At 39.9% G+C, this 24,322-nt stretch overlaps 1 protein-coding gene across 1 annotated transcript in view; it reads left to right on the top strand.

Moving 5' to 3' along the window:
• nrn1la (neuritin 1-like a) overlaps nucleotides 1-14,872 on the top strand; it is a 59,085-nt gene extending 44,213 nt beyond the window's left edge. Inside the window, exon 3 of the mRNA XM_054620662.1 lies at nucleotides 13,278-14,872. Within this exon, the coding sequence (XP_054476637.1) occupies nucleotides 13,278-13,575 (298 nt within the window). The 3' untranslated portion in view covers nucleotides 13,576-14,872. The remainder of the gene's footprint in view (nucleotides 1-13,277) is intronic.
• The last annotated feature ends 9,450 nt before the right edge of the window (nucleotides 14,873-24,322 follow it).

Raw genomic sequence — 24,322 nt, 5'->3', positions numbered from 1 at the left:
TCATCAACAGCATGATGCTGAAGACTTTGATGCACCAAACGGAAATCATGACTGTTGTGATAGTTCTTTCCTTTCTCCCTCCATTGCTGCAAACTAAATTTCCGTTTGCCATTGAGAATTCTCCTCCTGATGTGACTTTTCGCAAGCACACATTACAGGATTGTGAGTAACTCACTGATAAAATGAAAAATGATTTTACTGTCTGGGATGATATGAAAGGGATATTGAGTCTTTCAGTTACACAAACAGTGATTACTGTGAGTTATGCAGCTTGACTGCTAGATTGCCACAACTCTGCCAGGTGTCAGTTGAAGTTGAAGGCGAAATCACTTCCAACGTGTTTATCCTGCTCGGTTTATCATTTATTTTATTCAAAGGTATAACATTTAATTGACACTAATGTTAGAAAAATGCTACAGACAGCACCTTTTTTGAGTGATTTTAACCTCTGGCGTTTTAGAGTAAGAGAAGATAAACTGTAGTGATGCAGCAGCTGCTGCTCATATTTTTCCATTTCTAAAAAGTGGAATCAGCGTCTGGGGTTCAGGCGTTCTGGTGGGTGTTTCCCAGGACAGCGGTGACATTTGAGAGCCAGTGTTGCTAGAACGCATCTGTGGTGCTCTATAGACTGGTGCATGTCATATCTCTTTAAAGCATACAAAGAGCATTCAGGATCTCCCCTGCTACACATTTGGTCCCATCCAGGTGTAAAGTTAGTATACTACTAATATAGTAGAAGATAGTTAGCTTTAAACGCTAGCACAGATTCACACTAGTCGTTTCTTTTTATTAATGTTACATAAACACTTGCTGAGTCGTCTGCAGCTCGTGTACACTCAGTACTATATTTGTCCTGCATTATACAAAGGAAGATTACCTGGACTTCCTCCAGGTGTTAGCTGTCATAAGGAGTTATAAAGTAACGTTTGCAGAGCTCATATCACAGATATGACTGTGTGACTTTTGGAATTTAAAAGGTAAATGCTGCTGCTGTCAGTTGTTTTATAGCTAAATTGCCCCCATGGGAGCTTCACAGCAGCTAATCGCTCCTAAAAATGCTTAAGATTGGTTGAATGCAGTGTTCAAATTTAATTTACCTGTGTATAAGTTCAAGTTGCTATGAGGAACATTTTATTTTAGTGTTGCTTTTGGCGGTCCCTGTTGACAAAAGCAGTAGTGTTTCCGAGCACCAGATTCCATTGGAAAAAACTCTCACAGCAGGGTCTGACAGTTTGCCCTGCTCTCCTGTGCCTCCCTTCCCTCCAGCACGCCCAGCAATACGGCCTGGGTCTCCTGCAGCACGGTGTTGGTGTTAGCCCCCAGTGTGGCCGGTGGTGGAGTAGTAGTGAGGCGAAGCTCTGCTCCTGGTCAGAGGAGGAGTCGGTTCTGGGTCTGTCCATTTCTGGGCTGGTTGCTGCGGGGGGCCCCACTTGAGTCTAAGCTGAAGGAGTTTCTGGTAAACTTGTATGATTTCACATCGATTTCGTGCTGAATCCGACCCGGTTACCCCAATGACAACCATAAAGAATTACAATATAGAAATAGCCAATCATCTTGCTGATGGTCTCGTATACTTATGTAGGTCATATAGAGCCATCAGTATTAATTTGAGACTGTTTCATAACCAGTTAAAAGTTCCTCACAGTAACTTTAACACACAGACATGAAAGTAAGATCAGTCCTCTCATCTACAGTAACTCTCGGCTAGAAAGCGAATAAACATATCCCCAAGATGAAGAACTTTTCCTTTAAGGAGATATAAAAATGTCTGGTCATTTCTTTGGTAATTTCAATTTTGACCAAATACGAAAAAACACCAAGGATGAACAGATATCTTCTCAAAAAACTTCCTTTTGATTTTAACTTTGAAAACGAACTGCCTAACAACTCTCTTCTCCCAGCATATCTTCACTCGGCAGCTCTCTTTTTAGCCTCTCATTGTTTGGGCTGGAGGCCTGATGACGCTGATTAAAGATGCAGAGCATCTCTCACTTCCCTTCTCTCTTTTACCCCCTTTTCCCTTCTCTCACCACTCCATTTCTCTATATCCTGTATCAATCCATCATACCTCCCCCCTCTCTCTGTCTGTCATCTCCGCTTACCGCTCTATTTATACATACCTCTGTCATCCATCTTCCAGAGGAGTCGTATCCTCTCGACCAGCGAAGGGAGCCATTAATGTGTGAAGGTTCTTAGAATAGAATCGTTGATCTGAGAGCAGTGTATCTGTTGAGTTAAACTAGTACAATTACACAATGATATTGAACACCTGAAGTGCACAAAATCTGCACAGCAGACTGTAAACACATACTGGGAACAGCATAGGTCAACCAAAACAGGTCAAAGTAGTTATGACGCTCAAATTAATTTGCTACACCACAGAGCTGAAAGGTTAAGTCGTTATTTAAAGCGATATAACAGGAATTGTGACGAGCACTCTTATCTCACTGCATTATGAATGAGGCTTTCGCAAACTGAAGGCGCGATCAGGCAGTGGCGGCATACATGCTCCATATAATACAGCTCACCGCCATTAAGTAGTTCACAGGGAAGTGTTGTTGCTGAGCTCCATGTGAGACGCCAGGGAATCCAGGGAGGATTTCCCTTTTTGTTCAAGATGCATTTTCATTGAGATCTACAAAGCATGACATCATAGTCCTTGTGGAAAAACCTAATGGAGTTATCCTGAATATATCCTCCAGTGAGAATGTTGGCATGTGCGAGCCATCTACTCTCAGAATTGTTGATATTTGCTGCTAAAACCAGATTTCATTGTGTTTCACACGGAATAATAAATAAAGCATCTTATCTTATCTCGGCTCAGACTCTACTGCACTCTCTGGACTCTCCCTTTCCTAGTTTCTTCTTTCATTTTTCAACCATGCTGCCTGACAGCGTGGCTCATGGGATGGAAGTGTCGGTCAGTCGGTTCACCTCTTTGGTCCAGACTGAAATATCTCCACAACTACTGGGTGGATTGCCATGTATTTGACGTTCATGGTCCCCAGTGGATTAATCTTAGGTCAAAGTTTTCTCAGAGAAGTTGTTGAGAAGTATCTCAACAACTATTGGATGGATTCCAGTGATGGAAAAAAGCTAAATACATTCACTCAATTAGTGAGGTACATGCACTTTTTTGTAGTATTTCCTTTTTCTGATACTTAATACTTCTACTCTGTTAAAAGCCTGACAACATTTAATTGATGACTTTAGTTGTTTTGCAGATTAACATTTTTAATACAAAGTTAAAAAAATGAATACATTTTGTTGTATTATTATTTTAGGATAATATTAAAGTTTAGTCAAGACTTTATTGATCCCTTGTTTAAATTCACAAGCTACCCAGCCGAATGTAAAGTAATTAAAAGTAGGTCCACTTTAACCATCTGCAAATTTGAAATGATGAACAACATTGATGCATCAATGTTTACAATGCATTAAAATAATATACATACTTATGAAATGGGACATTCTGATTACTTTTGCTTTTGGTACTGTACTTTAAATATAGTTTACTGATAATACTTTTGTACTACATAGAAATTAGTATTTAGCTTGTACGATGTTTACAGCTGTTCCACATGGCCACGTGTCGGGGGAGAGGTTTCTGACGAGCTGTTTTTCTCTGCATCATTTTAACATGCATGTGTGTATCAATGTGCATTTATGGGAAAGCATTTATATTTTCAAATATTTTGAAACAGACTTTGGTTTTAACAATGACTTTTGATCGAAATATGGGCAGGGTTGCAATGGTATACTGGTATCACTGTAGTATTAAAATTGACAATCGTCACACTGTGTACTTTGGCTTATCTGCGGTATGGTCACGCACTTAAAGAATGTGTTAATTGATAATAATCAGCTGATGCTATTTTTAAATAGGTAGTTCATTTTTGCATTCTATAGTGCAGCCAACATAACATGTTATAGATCCCTGCTATTTCTTTTATAATTCTGTGGTCTTTCATATAAGGGTCATTGTAACTACTTCTTCTACTACTAATAATAATAATAACAATAATAATTACAATAATAATGATTAATAATAAAACAAAACAATGATAATAATGATTAATAATAATACAAAATGTAGTACAACTACTAAACATATTAAAAAAAAAAAAGAATAATGATAGCGAAACTGCATACCGTGAAACTGTTATATTTTCTGAAACGGTTATAAACCTAGAAAAGTTCTAAACTTTACAACAAAAATAAGCGAAGGGAATGGTTTGAGAGAATTTTCTTACAAGTAGAATAACAACTTGTGTGTGTGTGTGTGTGTGTGTGTGTGTGTGTGTGTGTGTGTGTGTGTGTGTGTGTGTGTGTGTGTGTGTGTGTGTGTGTGTGTGTGTGTGTGTCACCATGGCCCTGCAGCCCACCCGTGGTACCACTCCACTGTTGTTAAATCTCCTTTATTCCTTGAGGTACCAATTAAACTACTAATCCTGAGACCCAGCCACCTCAGTGTGAGTGTTGCCTAATGCAGGGACAGGGGAGCTCTCTCTCTCTCTTTCTCTCTCTCTCTTTCCCTCACACACAGTCCACATGTCCGCATACTCTCGTCTCCCCAATCCACACTCTCTGTGTCCTCGACACACTTTTTTGTTCTCTCTCTCTCTCTCGCTCTTTCTCTCTCTGTCTCTCTCTCCATCCCTCTCTCTTTCCTCCTCCTCTTTGTTCACTCTCTCTTTCCCTCCCTCTCTCTTGTCTTCTCTCACCTCTCTCCATCCCTCCACTCAGGAACATGGTTTTAGCGCTTTTATCAGAGCCACCTAATGAGGAGGTAGCATGGCGCTCCCCTCTGAAGATCGGCAAGCACGTGCACACACACACATACACACACACACATGCGTTTTACAGTATAGTCTGAATAAGAGGCTATGATTTGCATCTAGGCCAAGGCTGCTCCATTGTCAGAGCTCTCCCAGGAGTGTGGCGCTGCTTTTATTCCTCATATTCACAATAGGCTTTATGCGGTTGCAATCATTCAGCGAGGATCCAGAGGAGGTTAGGTGAAAAGGAAATATTTGGGGCTAAAGATACAGAGTTACTAGGCACAATAGAATTAAACAGTAACCTTTTGCTGCAGCTTTGAAAGGAGTAGGGGAGGTTTCAGATGAAAAATAGGTACCGCTTTATTAAGGAAAAGTTCTAAAGGGTTATCAGTAATACGTTTATTCATGTTAAAATCCATTTGAATATTAAAATTAAGCCGCTAATATGTATTCCTAAATAATAATAAGATGGCTTGGGTTGCCAGGTTGTGAACTCACTAGAATAGAATTGAAATCTGCCACATTGTGGGTTGCCACATTATAAATGGATGCCATTTCTTTTTAAAGACTAAATATGCTTTAAAATAATAATAAATACATAAAAGCTTTAGTATTTTCTCCCCCCCAGAACTGTCTTCCTAACAGTTTGGAGAAAACTTTGAAACACTATTTGGGACATTATTTTAGGAAGTGAAAATGACATATAGTATAACTGAATAGTTAAAGGTGTGGTTGCACTTTCCTACCAACTGATAAACCCCTCCGCTCACTCCTCACTTTCTAAGACTGTGGTAAAGTAAACTGCCGAGTTCAAAGCCGTGGTAATGCCGTTCGCCTCGCCAGGAAGCCATCCATACCATAATAACACTACTTTAGGAACAATGCAAGTGAGAAGGTGGCTATAACAAGGTTTTGCACTCTGTGGCTATTTCAGGTGATTATGCAGTAATGAAAACATAACAAAGCGCAATGACACTGGCCCTTTAAGTTAAAAAAATAAGGGAACTAATTATGGTTTCATGGTTGTATGCCTCAGCCAATGAGTCATGTTGCAGTTTACATCCATGTCTGTCCAAAACATAATTTTATCCTATTAGACATTTGTCTGAAATTGTCATAATTAAGCTATAGAAAATATAAAGTGGGTGTTATCAGAGAACTCCCTCTTCCAAGGTTTAGTTTTCGTTCACTCAGACTCCTTCAGCAGCCTCTCTATTATTTGCTTTTTATATTTTTATCCTCCACAGATTTAGATAAGGCCATTCATGCTTTCATTGCATCTCATCGAAGCGTCTCTATTCCTATTCCTGCCTCACTTTAAAGTCGCTCTCAGCTCTACAGCTCATTTAGGAATGCGGCGTTTACGATTTAAACTGCCACCAAACAAAGACGGCATAATATTCCCAAGTTGCGCATCTCTTTCTGGTCATCATGTAGGTTTAGAAATTATATTAAGGGGCAAGGAGGAAGTTATTTTTTATTCCTACAAAAAAGCTGTCAGATATAAGACTATAGATCTGTAAAAGCCACTGCTGCAAAATCTACATGAAATAGGTTGTTTAACAAAAATAGTCATTTACTTCTTGAACCTTTGCTGCTGTGATACCACCGCTGCAAAATATAGATCTTATTGCTTATTTATAATACTTGTTTTTTTTATTTTCATTTTTTATCTTGTCTTTCTTCTACTATGTCTCTTGTGTGCACTTTACTCTATGCTGCTGTAAGCCTGCAAATTTCCCCGCTGCGGGACTAATAAAGGATTATCTTATCTTATCTTATCTTAAGTCTTGTGTTGGTGGAAAAATATGTTGTTTTTTTCAACAAGGTGAAAGAAGCCTTCTTGAAGTACGTCAACACGGTAACCCTGATGAAGGCCACTGCAGCTGATGCGTGATGATTTTAATATAAAAGCTTCTCAAACTCTACTTCAAGAATAGCTGAATTCTTTTCATTTCTTTGCTGCTTTTTCAATTCATGCAAACCGCCCGAGCTGAGAAGCATTTCTTCTTTAAATGTATTTTAGTTTTTTTTACTTCTTAGCACATCAACCTTGGACAAAATAGTCACAAGGCTTTATTTGATTTCTGCAGGATTTGAAAAATACCCACATAAGTGATGTTTCAGACAAAATTGCTTTTACATCCTTGTCTCAAGCTGTCTTATAAAAGATGACAGTGATCCTATGGTACATTTTTAATGTTAACACGCGTTCATCTAAAAGTCTCCACTGTATTGGGAGTAATGATCTGATGATACAATAATGATGATATATTTTCGTCTCACCTCTGGGCCAAATTCTTTTTTCTGTTCTTTTTTTCGATACTTCAGACCGGCAATGCATCACCTGGGGTAGGCTCTCATTCCTTCGTCCTTCCTGGTCGGAAAATAATCACATGTTGACTGCAATTTTCCACCATGCTGAACAGATTCTAGGTAGTTGGTAGTACCAGTGTAAATACAAAAACACTGATCTCAGATTTTTTGTTAACATGCAAGGAAGGCCATGTTGCTGGTTAACTGAGGCTTTCACACTGAGATTTGAGTCACATCAGATACTTGAATATTCACTGTCAGTGAGGTAAATAGCTTAATGATGCTGGGTACAGTTACTGATGGATAGCTAATGTTAGCTTGAGTGGGAGGCTGCTGTCCAGTCATACAGTAAAGCAGCGTCTGACTGTCATCTCTAAATATATATCAGCCTATAGATCAAACAGTGGACCGATAACAGGTTGGTTATTTAAAGACGACACTTGTGATTCAATCAAATATGTATAGATGTCTAGATTTATTAGGTATTTGGAACACTCAGGTTCAGACTAAGTTGCACAATAACTATAAAACAAAGCTTGTTTAACAAGAGATAAATGCATTTAAACTTGTCAATATTACAATCCAAAGATGTCAAATTGCATTGACATTTAATAGGATTATCTTTTTTCTATCCCCCAAAAAGTAAGGCACAGGGGGTAATGGAATATGTCACCTTTTTCTTTAAACCACTCCAGAACAAACATGATTATACAAATACATACAAACACAGCCATTCACACCACAGAATCCCACATACAGATGCTGGAGACCCAAATTGTAATCTAGTCACTGATCATTGTGTCGGCAAAATATTTCCACACTTATGTCCACCAAAAATGCTAAAACGAATAGTTTAACACATTAAACAGCTCACAGTAACAGCAGTCAAGTCTTTGTTAAAAACACATCTAACAGATATTAATTTTATTCCAAGGATGTCCTGCCATCCTGCATTTACAAAACATTTGACTCCATGTGGAGCCCTGACCCCAAAGTTTAGAAACTCCTTTCCAATTCGTTCTTTTCATCCAAGTTATTTCAGACTGTGTTGCTGAAGCTGAACATTCTGTCAGCTCCCTTTTTTTTTTTCATGTGTTCCCTTACATATCTCGTGCTGCTCTGCTGTGCTTCACTATTCTCTGTTCTATTTACTTGCGCTCCATTGCCTCTGACTTTGCTTAGATGTGTGAATGTCAATAAAACATACCCTGTACCAACGAGCCGCGAAACTTGGTCAACACCCAGATGACCATAATGCTGTGTACGTTCATTTTCAAGTAAAAAAAAAAAAAAAAAAAAAAAACCATCATAAAAGAAGTCCAGAACTGGGAGTTTGGAGGTTTTTCGGATGTCAGCAGCTGCATGTTAGCAGCAGAGCAGACATACTCTCAAGAGGTTTTATTATTGTGAAAGCAGCTGGTTGTCTGTCAGTGTCCTCGTTGTGTTTCTGCTGTCTCTGCAACACCTGTGACTTGAGCAGGGACCCACACATACACACACCACAAAAAACCCTGCACCGCTGCACATGACGCCATCTCATTCCGTTTTTCTTGCACACACACTCAGACAACAGCCAGATGCTGCATCCTCTCCATCAGCTGCTCCTCCCACAGCAGCAGGTAAGCTGAGTCCTCGTCCAGCAGTCTGAGGTGGACCGCTGAGGTGTTTAAGCCCTGGACACAGGCCAAACACATCCACACACACACACACACACACACACACACACACACACACACACACACACACACACACACACACACACACACACACACACACACACACACACACACACACATGCAGAGTCATCAAGGGAGGCCCGGCCTGCAGTGTTGGTGGTGCCTGATCATTTTATAAAGTTGCATGCGTGTATCTCCCTTGCTGTTGCGACACAGTCACAAAATTCATTGAATAGGTGGGTCTAGAGAAATTATATTTATGTACAGAATGTGATAGCAAAGAGTGAATGTGTGTGCTGGGATCTGTCAGATGGAGATAGAGTGTGTGTGTGTTGTGTGTGTGTGTGTTGTGTGTGTGCTTGCATTTCTGCACTTATAATCAGGAGTAAATGCCCTCAAAATGACACTCAGTACAAATAAGAAAAGTTGTCGCTTTTTACTTATTTAAAGGATTTTTCTTTATTTGGGGCTGTAAGAGTGGTGATTCTGGAGTTCAGTTTAGGTGAGAATCCCAGCTAGACTCTGCAAGATTAGTAATGAAGCCTTCAGGGCGTCACAACGCAGGACTGCAACAATCCCACCGTGATTTATCTTATTTGTCTGAATTAGATCGCGGTGATCAATCCCTCTCAGGCTACAGTGATAAATCAAAACTGATAAACTGCTCCATTCAGAGGCAGCCAGACTCACCAACGATACATTAGAACTTTGTTTCACACACTTTCCTACTTACCTTTAGAACAACCACAGTGCAAAGCTACCTTTTCCTGTGTTACGGAAAGACATAAAGCATATATGGGTAAAGGAAAAGTCTAAAAAAATTAGGAGCGATCAAATCTGAACTTTGATGAGAAGTTCGATATTAGTTGAAAGACATTCATGATGTGAATAGCTTAGCTATGCAATGGAAGCAGGCCCTTGTGTTGTTTTTCCATTGTTTTGACAATGTGTGAATGTAGCATCTGTGACAGACAAAGGCAGCTAAGGCGTTAGTACTTGTCTTGCCTAGCAATGCTTTCTGTGCTGTAAAAACGTAATCAGTGAAAAAATGCACACAAACTATCCTTGAAAATTGAAATCTTTCGACAAGTGACCATTCCATGAAGCTAAACAGTGAAAACATGAACCATCTTCTGTTTAATTTCAGTCTCATCAGACCGCAGGTTAGACAACAAAGGAGAGAATGCTGGGATGTTATTTTAAGGTTCAGACTCGATACAAGGCAGTCAAAGCATAGAACATGTATTGTCAAGCCGTTCTTACTCCAAACTCTTCAAAAACTGACGCTTGGTCATTGGCTCGAGGGTTATTACACAGTCAGAGCAACGGACGTCGTATAAAGAGCGAGAATGTCCACGCAGGAGGGAGGGGTCAAACAAACAGACTTTCAACTGTTCTGTTCGTGATCTGTGTGAAACAAAGTAACTTATGTGCTCAACTAGCGTACATAATTAACCTTAGCAACATCCTTAGTTAACCCAAACCATGATATTTTTTGGGGCCTAACCAAGTACTTTTGTTGCCTAACCCTAACCTAAAGAAAATACATTTATTTTGAAAAGGCACTATGCATATTACGAGCGAAAATTGTACGTTTCCTGTGAGCACGGACGTTTATTTTTAAAAGACACTTATCATGTAATGAATGGAAACTAACACAATCTCCCTGACGCAAATAGAGTATACTTGCGTCATAGTTTGAAGTGTAGGGCCACTGCCAAGCGTTGTCATTTGATGAGTTTGGAGTGTGTACGTGTTGGTATCTGGCGTCTGGATGAGAAACACAGAGCGTCTCTGTTAGGAAAGTGGAACAGCGGCATGTTCATATTAATTATATGGACTTTTATGGTTTTCGTGGTAAAGTGCTTCAAGTATTTTTTGTCAGGCTCATTTTGAACAGAGCCATCTGCTTCTTCTTTTTCCGCCGGCCCTCCTTTTCTTTTCTTCTGCTTAACACTCAGTCGGTATTTCCTGAGAGACAACTTAGCCAACACGTTCGTGATGAGGGGAAGAATTAGCAGCCAATTACAGTCAGATAGACTCAGCTTTAGATGGGGAGGTTGAAGGTTATTGGAATGAAGTTTAATGCTGTGATTCACTGGAAAAAAAGATGTTTATATCCCAAAAAGCTCTGTGTAAGATTACTTCGTCCTGTCTGTCCTCCATCATCTTTCCCTCCTCCTCTTTACTCTTTTCTTTTTACTGTTTTTTTCCCCTTATTTCTCTTCTTAGGTCAGACAAAGTGTTTCAAATGGATGGATATAACACAGCAGTGAGTGGTTCAACAAACACTGTGTTTATGACAGCTTTTCCATTCCCTGTTCTAATGACTTTTTGTCCCCGTTTCAGTCTAACTCGCAGGGCGACCTTTGCTCCCACAGTTGTGAAGTTCAGCAGATGGTCTCTTGGCAACTACAAAGTCAAAGGAGAAAACAAATAGATTGAATTAGATTCACTCAGTGAAAGGACTTGTGCTTCACTGTCGCCGCATCTTCATCAGTTATTTTCAGAGCTGTCTGCTTTGATCATTATTAGTAAGATCATGGGAGCATACACTAGTCAGGATAATCAGAGTCTGTAGGAGATTATTGGCTCATGTGCTTCATGCTAAAGGTGTGGATTTTAGATGTGGTTTAATTGTATTTATAGCACACACACGACAAGTTGAAAGTTCAGGAAAAACTTGTCACCTTCCTCATACAAGGTTGGTGCGTAAATTTTGCTAGCATGGAATGTCTGAACAGTTGGGCTTGAGCAAGAGTTTCCAGCCATGCTAGTGGTTCTTAGCGTACTGAGGCAGTGTGGTGCTTTTGGATTTGTTTGACCTGATGATGGCAATAGCTGAGTAGTATGGAAATCACCAAAGCTGTTACAATTCATCCTAAGGTGAAAGTGAATGTCTGTACCAAAGTCATGGAGACATTTCACTCAAAACCACAAATGTCAACCTCATGGTGGAACTGAAAGAAATCACATATATCATCTGGGAGCTATGAACATGTTTTGCAAATACACTATGTAGATGGAGACATATTTCACAGGATGGATGGAAGGAATTCAAACGTTTACCTTCTGTTGGCACTTGAGGAAAAGGGGATCATCAAAGTCAGTGTGATTCATCCTCTGGGGATCATGGATGCATGGACAAGGTTTCATCTCAATCAGTTCAGTAGTTTTAGAGATATTTCAGTCTTGACCTTAGTGGTCGATCGACCACCACACAGATTAATATCTGAAATAATATCTGCAGTTTACTTTTTGCCGACCTCTAATAGGTCCTGTTGGTAACCGTGCTGTTTGAGTTCTTGTTTTTCCAGCAACATGTGCTTTTTGTTTACATCTTGATCATGTGGTGTTGTCATGTGTTTTCTGTTTTTGTTTTGAAAAGCCATGTGGCTCTGACTCCACCCTGTCTTTGTTTGTTTTCCCGCCATTTTGTGTGCACATCTGATTTCTGTTTGTGGTGATTGGTTGTGGGTATTTCAGCCCGGTGTGCCTTGTAGTCTCTGCCAGATCGTGACAGTTAATACCTGAGCCTTTCCAGCATTTCGTAAATGTTGTTATACTCTGTCTGCCTGTGATTTTTGACCTGCCCTGTTTGGATTCTGTGTTTTGGATACCTTTGCCTTGGACTCTGTTCTGACTTTTGGATTTTTGACCTCTGCCTGCCTATTTGACTACGAGACTGTTTTTGCCCTTTGGATTGTTGCTTGAGAACTTTATTAAATCTACTCTGAACCAAGAGCTGTGTGTCTGCTAGTGGGTCCTTTTCTACTGAATCCCTAACAGGTCCACATCCAGTGTTACCAACTTGGAGACTTTCTTGCTAAATTTAGCAAATTTTCAGACCCTTTTAGTGACTACATTTCTAAAAAGCGACTAGCGTTAAATTAGGAATTACTCAGATCATCAGGAAATAAAGCCAGAAATATTTTAAAATATATTTTAATGTAATCATTCCAAAGCATGCTGCTCAGAGCAATGACAATCCTCGATTCTTCTGCCAGGGTTTCAACACAGGGTTTCTCCATCTCTTCTTGCGCTGTGCACTGGCAGTCAGTTTACGAAGGGAGAGAAAGTGCTACCACATTCTTTAAAAAAAATCTGAGTTGAAATCATTAACCATAACAACCGAGAATAGAAGCCAATCAGAGGCAGAGTAGGGCGGTTCCTCGCGGAAGGCACTTAAACATTTCCCAAAAACTGTTGCACACTTATTGCAAGCATGCCATTAGTAAAACTACCACATACCACCTTTGGCGTGGTTAATGTCGGAAGACAGGCTCCCACCATCCACTACATCCATTTATCATAAACCCAGAAACTTTGCCGTTAATTCAAGCTTTCCAATATTTAGAACCTAACTGTGTAGACTGTTCTGCTGTTTGGACTTCCTATAACTTAAATACTCATTTGGTTTTAGGTCTCTTGCATGTCTGGGCTTCTTTGGTTGTCATGTGTCCCAAGTCACATCTGAATCTGTCCTCTCGTCTCTTTCCTTCAGGTCGTGGGATGAGTTCCATGACTGCGCCAACGTGGCGATGGCTGGCTGTCCGGACGAAGCTGCGGCGGTTTGGGAATCCCTCCGCCAGGAATCCAAGAAGATGCAATTCTCCGGAAACCTGTACGACATGTGCTCCAAGCGCGACGACCACCCAGTGGCCCCGGCATCCCCACGCGGCTCATCCAACCAGGAAGAGATCAACCAGGAGTCTTTAAGAGGTGGCGTCGATCCCCTGGCAGGCGACCTCCACCGTCTCATGCTACTGTCTCCTCTGCTGCTGCTGTTGTTTTGGATATAGCTACCCTAAGAGAAACGGGACTAGTGTGAATAGATATAAACTTTGTGTATTTTTTTTCCCCCCTCCACAAGTCCGTCGACTTTCCACTTCTTTTTTCCTCTACTCTGCCAGGGGTTGAATATTTCTAACTGCATGTTCAAAGGCCCGGCAGGCTTTTTTGATGATGCGTCTTTAAACTGCCAGTGCCGTTTCATGCATAATCTCTGCCTTTTAATTAGTCTCTCTGTTGGAAACGCACACAATTTATACAGAGATACACAACCACTGTACAAAGAGAACTGAAAACACATACATAGTTAAACAGACAGCAGCCTAATGTCATCTGTCTTTACCGCCTTTCCCCCTAAATCTAGTTTATCTAGTTAGCATGAGCTTGTATGATGCTTCCAGGGGGAGTTTATCTTGTAACAGAGAAATAACAAAGACCAACTAGATTAACCTGAAAACTAAGGGATGAAGAGGCCAGATGCCACGACCAGCTAAACTCATTCATTCATCAGCTTTACAGTGTGAAGCATTTGATAATTATGTCAATCTAACATAACTGGCTTGCCTGCTTGATGGAGAGAGGGAAAAGAGAAGTTGAAGTATTGCACGTCAGGTTGCTGTAAATTAATAATAACTCAGAGACAATATGACTCAACAGTTTGACCCAAGCGCTGCTGGAAGTCTCCAATGCCGAACTTTTCAACTCCCGTTCATTTCCCTCTCTAAACTCAGCATATGTTGAAGCCCCCCTTTCTGTGACCAACGACAATGAAAAGCTTAAAAAAATATAAATGAATAAGGAATAAAACCCATACAACTATTTTTGTTATAGTTTGGTGAATTTTTAGTTTGACAAATTTGACACTTGGAAGCAAAAAAAGCAAAGCAAGAAACCTGTGCCCAACACACAATAAACATAGTTAAAGACACAATGAAAACATTTTGGTTGTCTTGCTATCTGTCAAATATACTGTTACACACACATCGTCGGATGCTCAGTACTGAGTGAGACATATCATAGCAGAGAGAACAAAAAATCCAAATTGTGGCTACATTTTACTCGAGAACTGATCATTTTCGTTGTCACAAATGCAAAAAAAGAGAGGTAATACCAGCATTTTATCTAAACATTTGGCCAACCAGCAGAACATAAATCTGTAGGAATGCACAGTTTTTGAATGTTTGGCAAGCAGCCTTCCATCCTCTTGCTCAATAAAGGCTTATTTGCATACATACAAGAATAATAAAGCATTATTAATTGTTTTCTTAATTAATTGTCTTTTTCTCTCACAATATAATAAAAAAGATCCGATAAGACCATCAATAAGGAACCGAACCGATAAGCAGTATTGATAAAAGTACTAGTATCGATAAAATCCTAACGATACCGATCCCTAGTCCTTGTTGACTTTGTCTGGTTTAAGAGATTTGAACAACAAATAATGCTCAATCCTCAAGGCCTTTATTGTTTGTTAGCAAAGCAGAAATGTAGTGTCAGATTTTTTGAGAGCTTTCTAAATTCTCCATTTAAGGATTCATATAAACTTAATTGAACATTGAGTCTCTTCCAACAATCCTGGCTCAGTTGTTGTACAAATACTTTTGTTGTTTGGGGAATCCTCTAGAAAAAAACACCGCCCAGGAACAAAAAATGGATTAGGACTCCTAATAATATAAAAAAAATATTTGGTGTTCAAAAAGTTCTGAGCTTAAGCACATACAGCACTGTCGAATGGCTTCTGGTGTACAGATCTGTCTGAAAAATGCTTTGGGACACAGTAGCATTGTTTCGGCTGGTATGAAAAAACAGATTGTTTTTTAGCTACCTTTGTGGAACAACATTGTCTAAGGGAATCCGAAATATCAATGTGATCAAACTGGGAATGATGGCTCCTGCAATTTGTCTTCATACTGAATACTGAATGCGAGCTATCTCCCCATAGGATCACACAGGAGCACAAAACTGAATAAATTAAAGACAATGAATGAACATTTGCATGCAGTCTCAAACCGCAGTACTGGAAAGAAATTGATGAATCAATAGTTTTACTATAAAAAACAATGCAAATGAAAATGCCTCGGATTTCAGCTTCCTCTGCAGCAACGCAAGTTTGAAGCTGAAGTTAAAGTGAAGTCAGAGTGTTAAAGTTTTTATTTGGTGCTTGCCCAGGTATGAAATCCTCCGAGGCTCCTCCTTGGCATCCTTCACCGTAGCCCCACAGTATGGGACCAATATGTTCACCAGTCAGAATCACGACTTCCCCTCGCATGCCAAGCGTGTTTCATGCTCCGGGAGCCGTGGTTTGGCCCTGCAGGCCCGCCGAAGCTGCTTGTTATTCTAAGTGGCTCAGGGTAACAGTTGTTTCTGTCTGGCCCAGGATCAGAAATACTATCAGATTAGAGACAGACATAGAGGGAGAGAGAGACAGAGAGAGATATGAGTACACCTGGAAAACAAATACCGTTCTGCCGCGTTGAAGATTGAATCCACCTGTCTAGCAGCGAGTGTGTCTTACACGGAGGGGGGGGCTTTAGGTTGGAGGTTTACTTTGTTTATTCACAAAAAAAATCAAAGTCTTGCCTGCTATAAAGAGTTGCACTAGAATTTGAAATGGCAGAAAAATAAATCCTCAAAGGCTCCAACAGAACACACACTTTAAGAGAGGAGGGAATGGATAAGAAAAACTGGTTCACCTTATGAACTGATTGAACGGCGGCCTCGCCAGTGGCAAGTTGATCACATACATGCCTACAGGGCTGAAATAAACAGAGCATATTGGCAAGCAGATCTGGAAACAGTTGTATACAGTAGCGGCAATTTTGTTTGTCTTATTTGGTTTGGGAACTCAATGTCAAAAGTAGAAGTTTCACTGGAATATTTATGTCATTCTTGTCACACAGACTCACACCAACTCAACATGTCGACTCTGGGATGTTTAAAATAAGCTACGCTACATTGACAGAATACACTGCCAGGTAGATCTAAGTGTTAGGCTGAAGGAAGAGTGCAGAAATAAAGAGAGTTAAAACTTCAATCAGCCCATGGCAATTTTTTTTTTTACGTAAGGGACTTCACCCAGCGATATGCTTGGATGGTTTAAAGAGGCTGCTGTAGTTTTGAACTTTAATTAAACTGACAGAATTAGCAATTAGAGGCCTCAATGGCTGATTCACCAAGGTGCAGCCATTTGAAAAACCATCTCTACGGTGCTCAGATAAGATGTTGTCACTACAGGGCTGAATCGGAGTAAATCACAAACTTGAGGCTACATAGGAAAAGCATATTGGATGTGTTTGGCCTACAGTGAGTTCATCATCCCCTCACCAACAGCATTGGTTTATGGGAAAATAACCACTGCAGATTACATTTTAAAGTCTTGCTTTGCGCATAGGTGCTCTGAAACGCACACAAAAAAAAACACTCAAGAAATGTATTTATGAGACGATGTGTTTCATGTAAGGTACGCGGACAAATCTGATTGCAGAGCGGTTTTCAATAATGCTCCAGGGTAAATGCAACTTAATTGACCTGAGCAGAGCAGGGAATTATTTTCCAACACTGCGCTTCGAGACGGTACATCTCCTCGCCTCCAGCAACAAACCCTCCAGGTTTGCTCTGACAATTAGGTTAAATTGGACAGAAACAACTGCGGGAGAAATTGTAACATTCTCAAACACCAATACATCATTGTCACATTAATGGTACAGTATATTTGGTGTTATTACTGTGAACAAATGGCAGAGACCATTAGTAGCCTCTATATCATGCTTTTTTTTTTGCTTTGTGTCGCAACGAAGATAATGCAGTGTCTCCCTCCTCAACGAGACTCTTGGTTTGCTCTTATTCTACTGAAGAGTATAACGTTGTTTAAGGTTGAGGATTCCAAATTCTATCAAACCCCTTATCAAACTATCCGACTCCTGAAATTCAGGACACAGTCCGTAACTATTGCCGCTCTTGCACTCTGTTTCCGATCACGATCTGTCTTACAGAGTTGTGTTTAATTTGCTAACAAGCATTCTTGGTGAAATCAGAAATGACCCTGCAGCAAGTGCATTAAATGTGCTATATACGAGATAGCATATCTATTGTCCTTAACGGCTCTCAATGTGTTGACAGTTGAGCCGGCAGCTTGAGCTAACAGTGACAACGGCACTAACAGTGCAAAATATAGCTAATATTGTTTAACTGAGGGGAAGCGTAAGGGTGGGCGCTACCCTTCCCCGACTTAATTGTCAATGTGGGCTAAAATCTTTGCTAAGATAACCTCATTGCTTTTTACATTTCTCTTTGCTAATAAAAACGATTGAGGTGTAAGGGAGATTCCTTTGTGTCAAAGCTCAGCGACTCCTGCTAATGTGTCAACAGGGTTAGAGCCAGGCCCTAAATATGTCTGAGGAGAAATTTCCCAAACCATTCATTCCTCACATCATTTTGCTGTGGAAGAAAAGTGCCCCCCTTATAGTTTGCCATAGTGCAGATAAATTAATTTACACATATTAAAGAAATAATTTCAAGACACCTTTTCAAGAGTTCGTTGAGAAGCTTAATATCAGTTTCATGACTGAAACAGACAAATTGACTGGTATCCTGTTTGTTTTATCTGCATAGAAAAAGAAATGTAAAAACGAGAAGTTGTAGTTTCAGGTGAAGTATGGTGCTTTAACTATTTATTTAATTAGTAAGCTTTAGAGGGCAAGCTCTGGGACAGAGCCAAACACACAGACCTGAGATTGGTGACGATTTTTTCATCTAACTCTCAGAAAGAAAGCTAATAATTATCCCTACCAACTCCGATTCAACAGCACTTTTAGTCAGCAACACTGAGTGTGAACAAATTCGTCTGGGAGAGACATGGCAGATGGCAGTAGTGAAAAATGTATGACATTTTGACCGGAGCTTTAAGTAGAACAGAGAGGATCAGACTAGAGACAAGACAGACAGACAAACTCCTACCTGGACACACGATTCATATACTTGCCTCCAGCAAGTGGCTGCAAGCACTGCTGTGTGTTTTCAAGTTCAAACCTGAGGCCACCCAGTTTTATTTACTGATTAGACAAAAGAGAAATGACATAAGACTGAAAACTTGGGGAAGAGAAGTACAAGATAAGTACGGCAATGGCTTGTGTACGTCATTGAAGATGCATTTTGTGAAGATTGATTATTTTCGGTTTCACAGACACGCACACATATCGGTCAAGTTAATTGAAACTGCTATTGCCTAATATGGAAAGGCAAATCACTGTTTTATTACTAGAAACACACAGACTGTCAATGAGTTTGGTCACATCATTGTGTATAGTGTGAATAAATACAGCTCTATGATTATCAATGTATATAGCAGTAATATATTACATAATGTATATCGACAATGTCATGCAATTGCTACTTTTAAAAGCTTTAACATTTTCTATCGGTTGTGCTTTCACCTTATCCACATTATTCGCAGCCCCATGATACCATGCGTGATTACGGCCGGGACTATTAAGAACCGGAGTCTGCGAGAGTTAGCGATATCCTATAGTCTTTTCTTAGGGCTCTTTGGCAAAACAAATCATCACGCTACACTTTCAACTTGGTAATGTGATCATAACTCTCCTAGTTACTACCAGGGTATGGGAGAACGACCTGAAGAAATGGCCCAAGCTAGCTAGATCAGCGTTAGCTAAAATGTTAGCAGTTATGTTACAGCCTTTGGGTTACACTGTTCATGGCTACGCTTACAAAAGGTGAACAAAGTTCTGTAGCATCCAACTAGCTCTAGCAAGCACCAGTTCAGTGAAAATTACGGGTTCTGTTGCAGAAATTAGAAACACAAATTAGAATCCCATCGTGATTAGCTGTTAGAAATCCCATGCTAACAGCTAATTATTTAAAAATACAGCCTTTGAACAGCTTTCTTAACAGAATGCTTTATATGTCTAAATAATGGATGTTCGTCCATACCATTGTTAACTTAATAAGGTTTTTTTAGCAACATTTGACAAACACCATTACCCATATTTCTCAGAACTTTGACAAAAGAGTCAAGGGAATGTGGTTAGCATAGACTAAACGTAGGAAGAAAGATGGTTGAACACATTTTTAGACAGAAGAGATTACAGCTAAATAAAATTGGAAAATGGCTGTAGAAGAGGGTGTCTGTGTTTTTTGAGGGATATGGACGAAACTAATTCAGAATGAGAGTTAAAGAACCTAGTGGAACAGACGCTAGCCAGGACATGATCTAATGACTTGGACTCTCTATAATCCACGCACGGTGTTACAGGGCTACAAGAAATCGTCCAAGCAGAATACATAAATCTAATGGAAAGTTAAAATCCTGTCATGTACTGGATTTCCACCTTTAATCAATTGCACAGTAAAAAAAAAAAAAAGCTCAACACAAACTCTGTGGAGATATGTAACTCGATTGTTTGTCTTTTCCTCACTATATGATTGTCTTTGTACTGCAGATGGTGATTTCCTGTGTTCAAGGTTGTGTGCAAGTGTGTGCGTGTGTGAGACAGAGGGAGAGAGAGAAAGGGAGATCAAATATCTCACTGTGGTGTAAATTAGCTTGTTACATTAATCATTCATCCACACAACACATTTTACATTTCATTATTACTGATTAAAATGCTCCTCTCCAGCACTTTCCAATCCAAATGACGCTTCTTTACTTTGTTTGTTTGTAGGAATGGCATGTGTTACTGAGCTTTCTTTCTTTGCCTTTTTATGTGTGAGATACCGACTAAAGCCAGTTTGTACATGTATGATCCTGTGACACATATGTTAACTCCATACGTACATCAAACGCTGAGAGATAAAGAAAAAAAAGAAAAAAACACAGGTTGTCTTTAAAGTGGTGCTGTTGTTGCGGTGGTGGGCTTGCCATCAAACAGAATGGAGATCCAAACATCTGGATCATGGATGAACTTTTCCACGGATGAAAGGAGGAAGCCACTCAACTGAAGCTCACGGATCACATAGCTGTATTTTACTGTGGACAGTAACAAACGCTCTGTATTGTAAGTTAGCGCGAATGGCCGAGAGTCTTTTTCAAACTCAGCAGACGCAGCCTTTTTCTGCTTTCAATTTCTGTAATTTGTCCTTGGCTGTCTTTCGTAATGTCTGCTTGTCTCCCACTTCTTCCCTCTCCCACCCTTCCTTTCTTTACTCCTATCTCTCTGCACCCCTTACAGGTGTTTTCGCTGTCCGTCTATCCCTCTATCCATCCATACGTAGTAGGTTTTGCTACCTTTATAGAAAATCATTAAACTGGTGCTGACTGACCAACTAATCGAGTGTGTTCATATTGCTCTGTTGCTGACGTTCAAATGGATTTTTCCAGTGTGCTTTGGGTGAAAACAAGGTTACTTAAGAACTCTAAACAACCGAGGGCGATTAAATCACACATCAATATAGTTTTTGAACTGTTAATTTTGTAATGAGTACTTTCACTCAGAATGCACATATTTCAAATATATGATCCTGGTAGTTAGTTCTCTATCAGTTTGAAACTATTTAAACCTTTTAAGTGCTGCAACTTTGTAAAATTTGCATTGCTGGCCCTTTGAATAATTTTGATGCGAAATATGGTCAGGGGAATGTTTTGCATTTTTGTGTCGTCAAGGTGTGTAAAGGCCTCACTGCAAAAAAAAAAGAAAGATACATTTTACATTATGTACTCACTTTCAAGGCAGTTGAAACCCTGGTGAAGGTTGCAGTAGCATTGGTTCATGACCAGGCCTTACAAGCTGTATGTGGAGTAGTATTTTATTTTTGGAGCTTTATAAAGTGCGTGGATCGAGCCCTTACCACAGACATTACTTGAGTTTGTGTTTGTCCTCGCTATCGAAAGCTCTTCAGTGTGATAACAAGGCCAAGTTTAAAGTTCATTGACAACCAAACTATTGAAAGAACAAAAGACAAATTTTACACACCAATCATCTGCAGGTCAATGTTGGAGAGCAAGGACAAATTTGTTTCACTGAACAAGTTTTAAGAGAAACTGAAGGACAGAATTCTGACTTAAAACAAGTTTAAAGGATGAGGAATAGTGTTGCTTTATTCATTTATTTATACAGATCTCACTGTACCTGGAACTAGTGAGATCTGGGATTGCTTTCAGTTAAAGAGAAGTCAGTCGATCAATAAATTGGCAAGTTTTAAACAAAGTCCCCAAATTTATTTGTAGGAATAAACAAACTATAACCGTAAAATAATCACCCAAACTGTTTAAAACATCCCATCACATTTAACAGACCTACCCCCTGGTTCAAATTGAATCTACCATACATACAAAAGTAAAGTTTTTCTGTGAAATGAGGGATTAAAACCATCATGTCACTTTCAGTTTGACCTCAAAAGAAAGTGCTTTAGGTAACCCTGCTAAACTGTTAGCTTGTTTACAACTTGACTGATCGTCTGACGGCTCATGTTTCTAACTCTGTTGTGCTTTGCGGTAACAATGGTATCTTGTTCCTCTTATTACTTCCTACAAATGCCCATTGGCAAAATTAAATAAATTGTGACCCTAACAGCTAACCAGATGTGGGTATATCTCTTGTTGAAGTACAGTGGGTACGGAAAGTATTCAGACCCCTTTAACTTTTTAACTCTTTGTTTCATTGCAGCCATTTGCTAAAATCGAAAAAGTTCGTTTTTTTCGCATTAATGTACACTCAGCAACCCATCCTGACAGAAAAAAACAAATGTAGAAATTTTTGCAAATTTATTAAAAAAGAAAAACTGAAATATCACATGGTCATAAGTATTCAGACCCTTTGCTGTGACACTCATATTTAACTCACATGCTGTCCATTTCTTCTGATCCTCCTTGAGATGGTTCTACTCCTTCATTGGAGTCCAGCTGTGTTTAATTAAACTGATTGGACTTGATTAGGAAAGGCACACACCTGTCTATATAAGACCTTACAGCTCACAGTGCATGTCAGAACAAATGAGAATCATGAGGTCGAAGGAACTGCCCAAGGAGCTCAGAGACAGAATTGTGGCAAGGCACAGATCTGGCCAAGGTTACAAAATAATTTCTGCAGCACTCAAGGTTCCTAAGAGCACAGTGGCCTCCATAATCCTTAAATGGAAGAAGTATGGGATGACCAGAACTCTTCCTAGACCTGGCCGTCCAGCCAAACTGAGCAATCGTGGGAGAAGAGCCTTGGTGAGAGAGGTAAAGAAGAACCCAAAGATCACTGTGGCTGAGCTCCAGAGATGCAGTAGGGAGATGGGAGAAAGTTCCACAAAGTCAACTCCACCAGTCGGGGCTTTATGGCAGAGTGGCCCGACGGAAGCCTCTCCTCAGTGCAAGACATATGAAAGCCCGCATAGAGTTTGCCAAAAAACACATGGAGGACTCCCAAACTATGAGAAATAAGATTCTCTGGTCTGATGAGACCAAGATTGAACTTTCTGGCGTTAATTCTAAGCGGTATGTGTGGAGAAAACCAGGCACTGCTCATCACCTGCCCAATACAATCCCAACAGTGAAACATGGTGGTGGCAGCATCATGCTATGGGGGTGTTTTTCAGCTGCAGGGACAGGACGACTGGTTGCAATTGAAGGAAAGATGAATGCGGCCAAGTACAGAGATATCCTGGAAGAAAACCTCCTCCAGAGTGCTCAGGACCTCAGACTGGGCCGAAGGTTCACCTTCCAACAAGACAATGACCCGAAGCACACAGCTAAAATAACAAAGGAGTGGCTTCGGAACAAGTCTGTGACCATTCTTGACTGGCCCAGCCAGAGCCCTGACCTAAACCCAATTGAGCATCTCTGGAGAGACCTGAAAATGGCTGTCCACCAACGTTCACCATCCAACCTGACAGAACTGGAGAGGATCTGCAAGGAAGAATGGCAGAGGATCCCCAAATCCAGGTGTGAGAAACTTGTTGCATCATTCCCAAGAAGACTCATGGCTGTACTAGCTCAAAAGGGTGCTTCTACTCAATACTGAGCAAAGGGTCTGAATACTTATGACCATGTGATATTTCAGTTTTTCTTTTTTAATAAATTTGCAAAAATTTCTACATTTCTGTTTTTTTCTGTGAAGATGGGTTGCTGAATGTACATTAATGCGATTTTAGCAAATGGCTGCAATGAAACAAAGGGTGAAAAATTTAAAGGGGTCTGAATACTTTCCGTACCCACTGTATGTTAGCCAAAAAGTGTTAGCAATTGCATCAAATTAGCTTTTTGTTTTGTATGTAACACTGCAAGAATTAGTCCTAAACCCTGAAATGAGTCAGCATTTTTGCACTTCTGGTTCCCTCGTCTCAAAATCAATGTTTTTATTTTGGTTAGAGGCCTGAAATAAGGTCTGGTTAACACAAGCTTAAAACATTTTTGACATTTGGTTCTATGACATACAATACGTCAGTAAACAACCTTCAAGCATTTACTTGACTTAAAGCCGCAGTTGCTAACAAGTGGCTAAATTAGACAAAAAAACAGTAGTCCGCCTTTAGTGCCATGAATGTTATTGGTCTGTCGTTTGTTTATAGCCTTTACCGTTAGTTTGTGAAGATTATCTTGTGTAAGGATTTTTTTTTCTGAGGGAACCCGTGCGATGCTAACGTCCACAAAACACTCATATACAATAAATAAACAGCAGTTGTTCAACAACTTGGAAAATTTGCTTCCTTGACTCATCAGATCAGAAGGTAAATGCTACTCTCATATCTGTCTAGTAAAAAGATCATTTTTATGCTTTTTTGTTGATATCGTGACCTTTGGAGGGAGACAGGCAGACT

The sequence above is a fragment of the Anoplopoma fimbria genome, chromosome 19 (genome assembly GCF_027596085.1).
Source record: "Anoplopoma fimbria isolate UVic2021 breed Golden Eagle Sablefish chromosome 19, Afim_UVic_2022, whole genome shotgun sequence".
NCBI classification, from domain to species: Eukaryota; Metazoa; Chordata; class Actinopteri; order Perciformes; family Anoplopomatidae; genus Anoplopoma; species Anoplopoma fimbria.
This window is presented reverse-complemented; position numbering and strand designations above follow the sequence as displayed.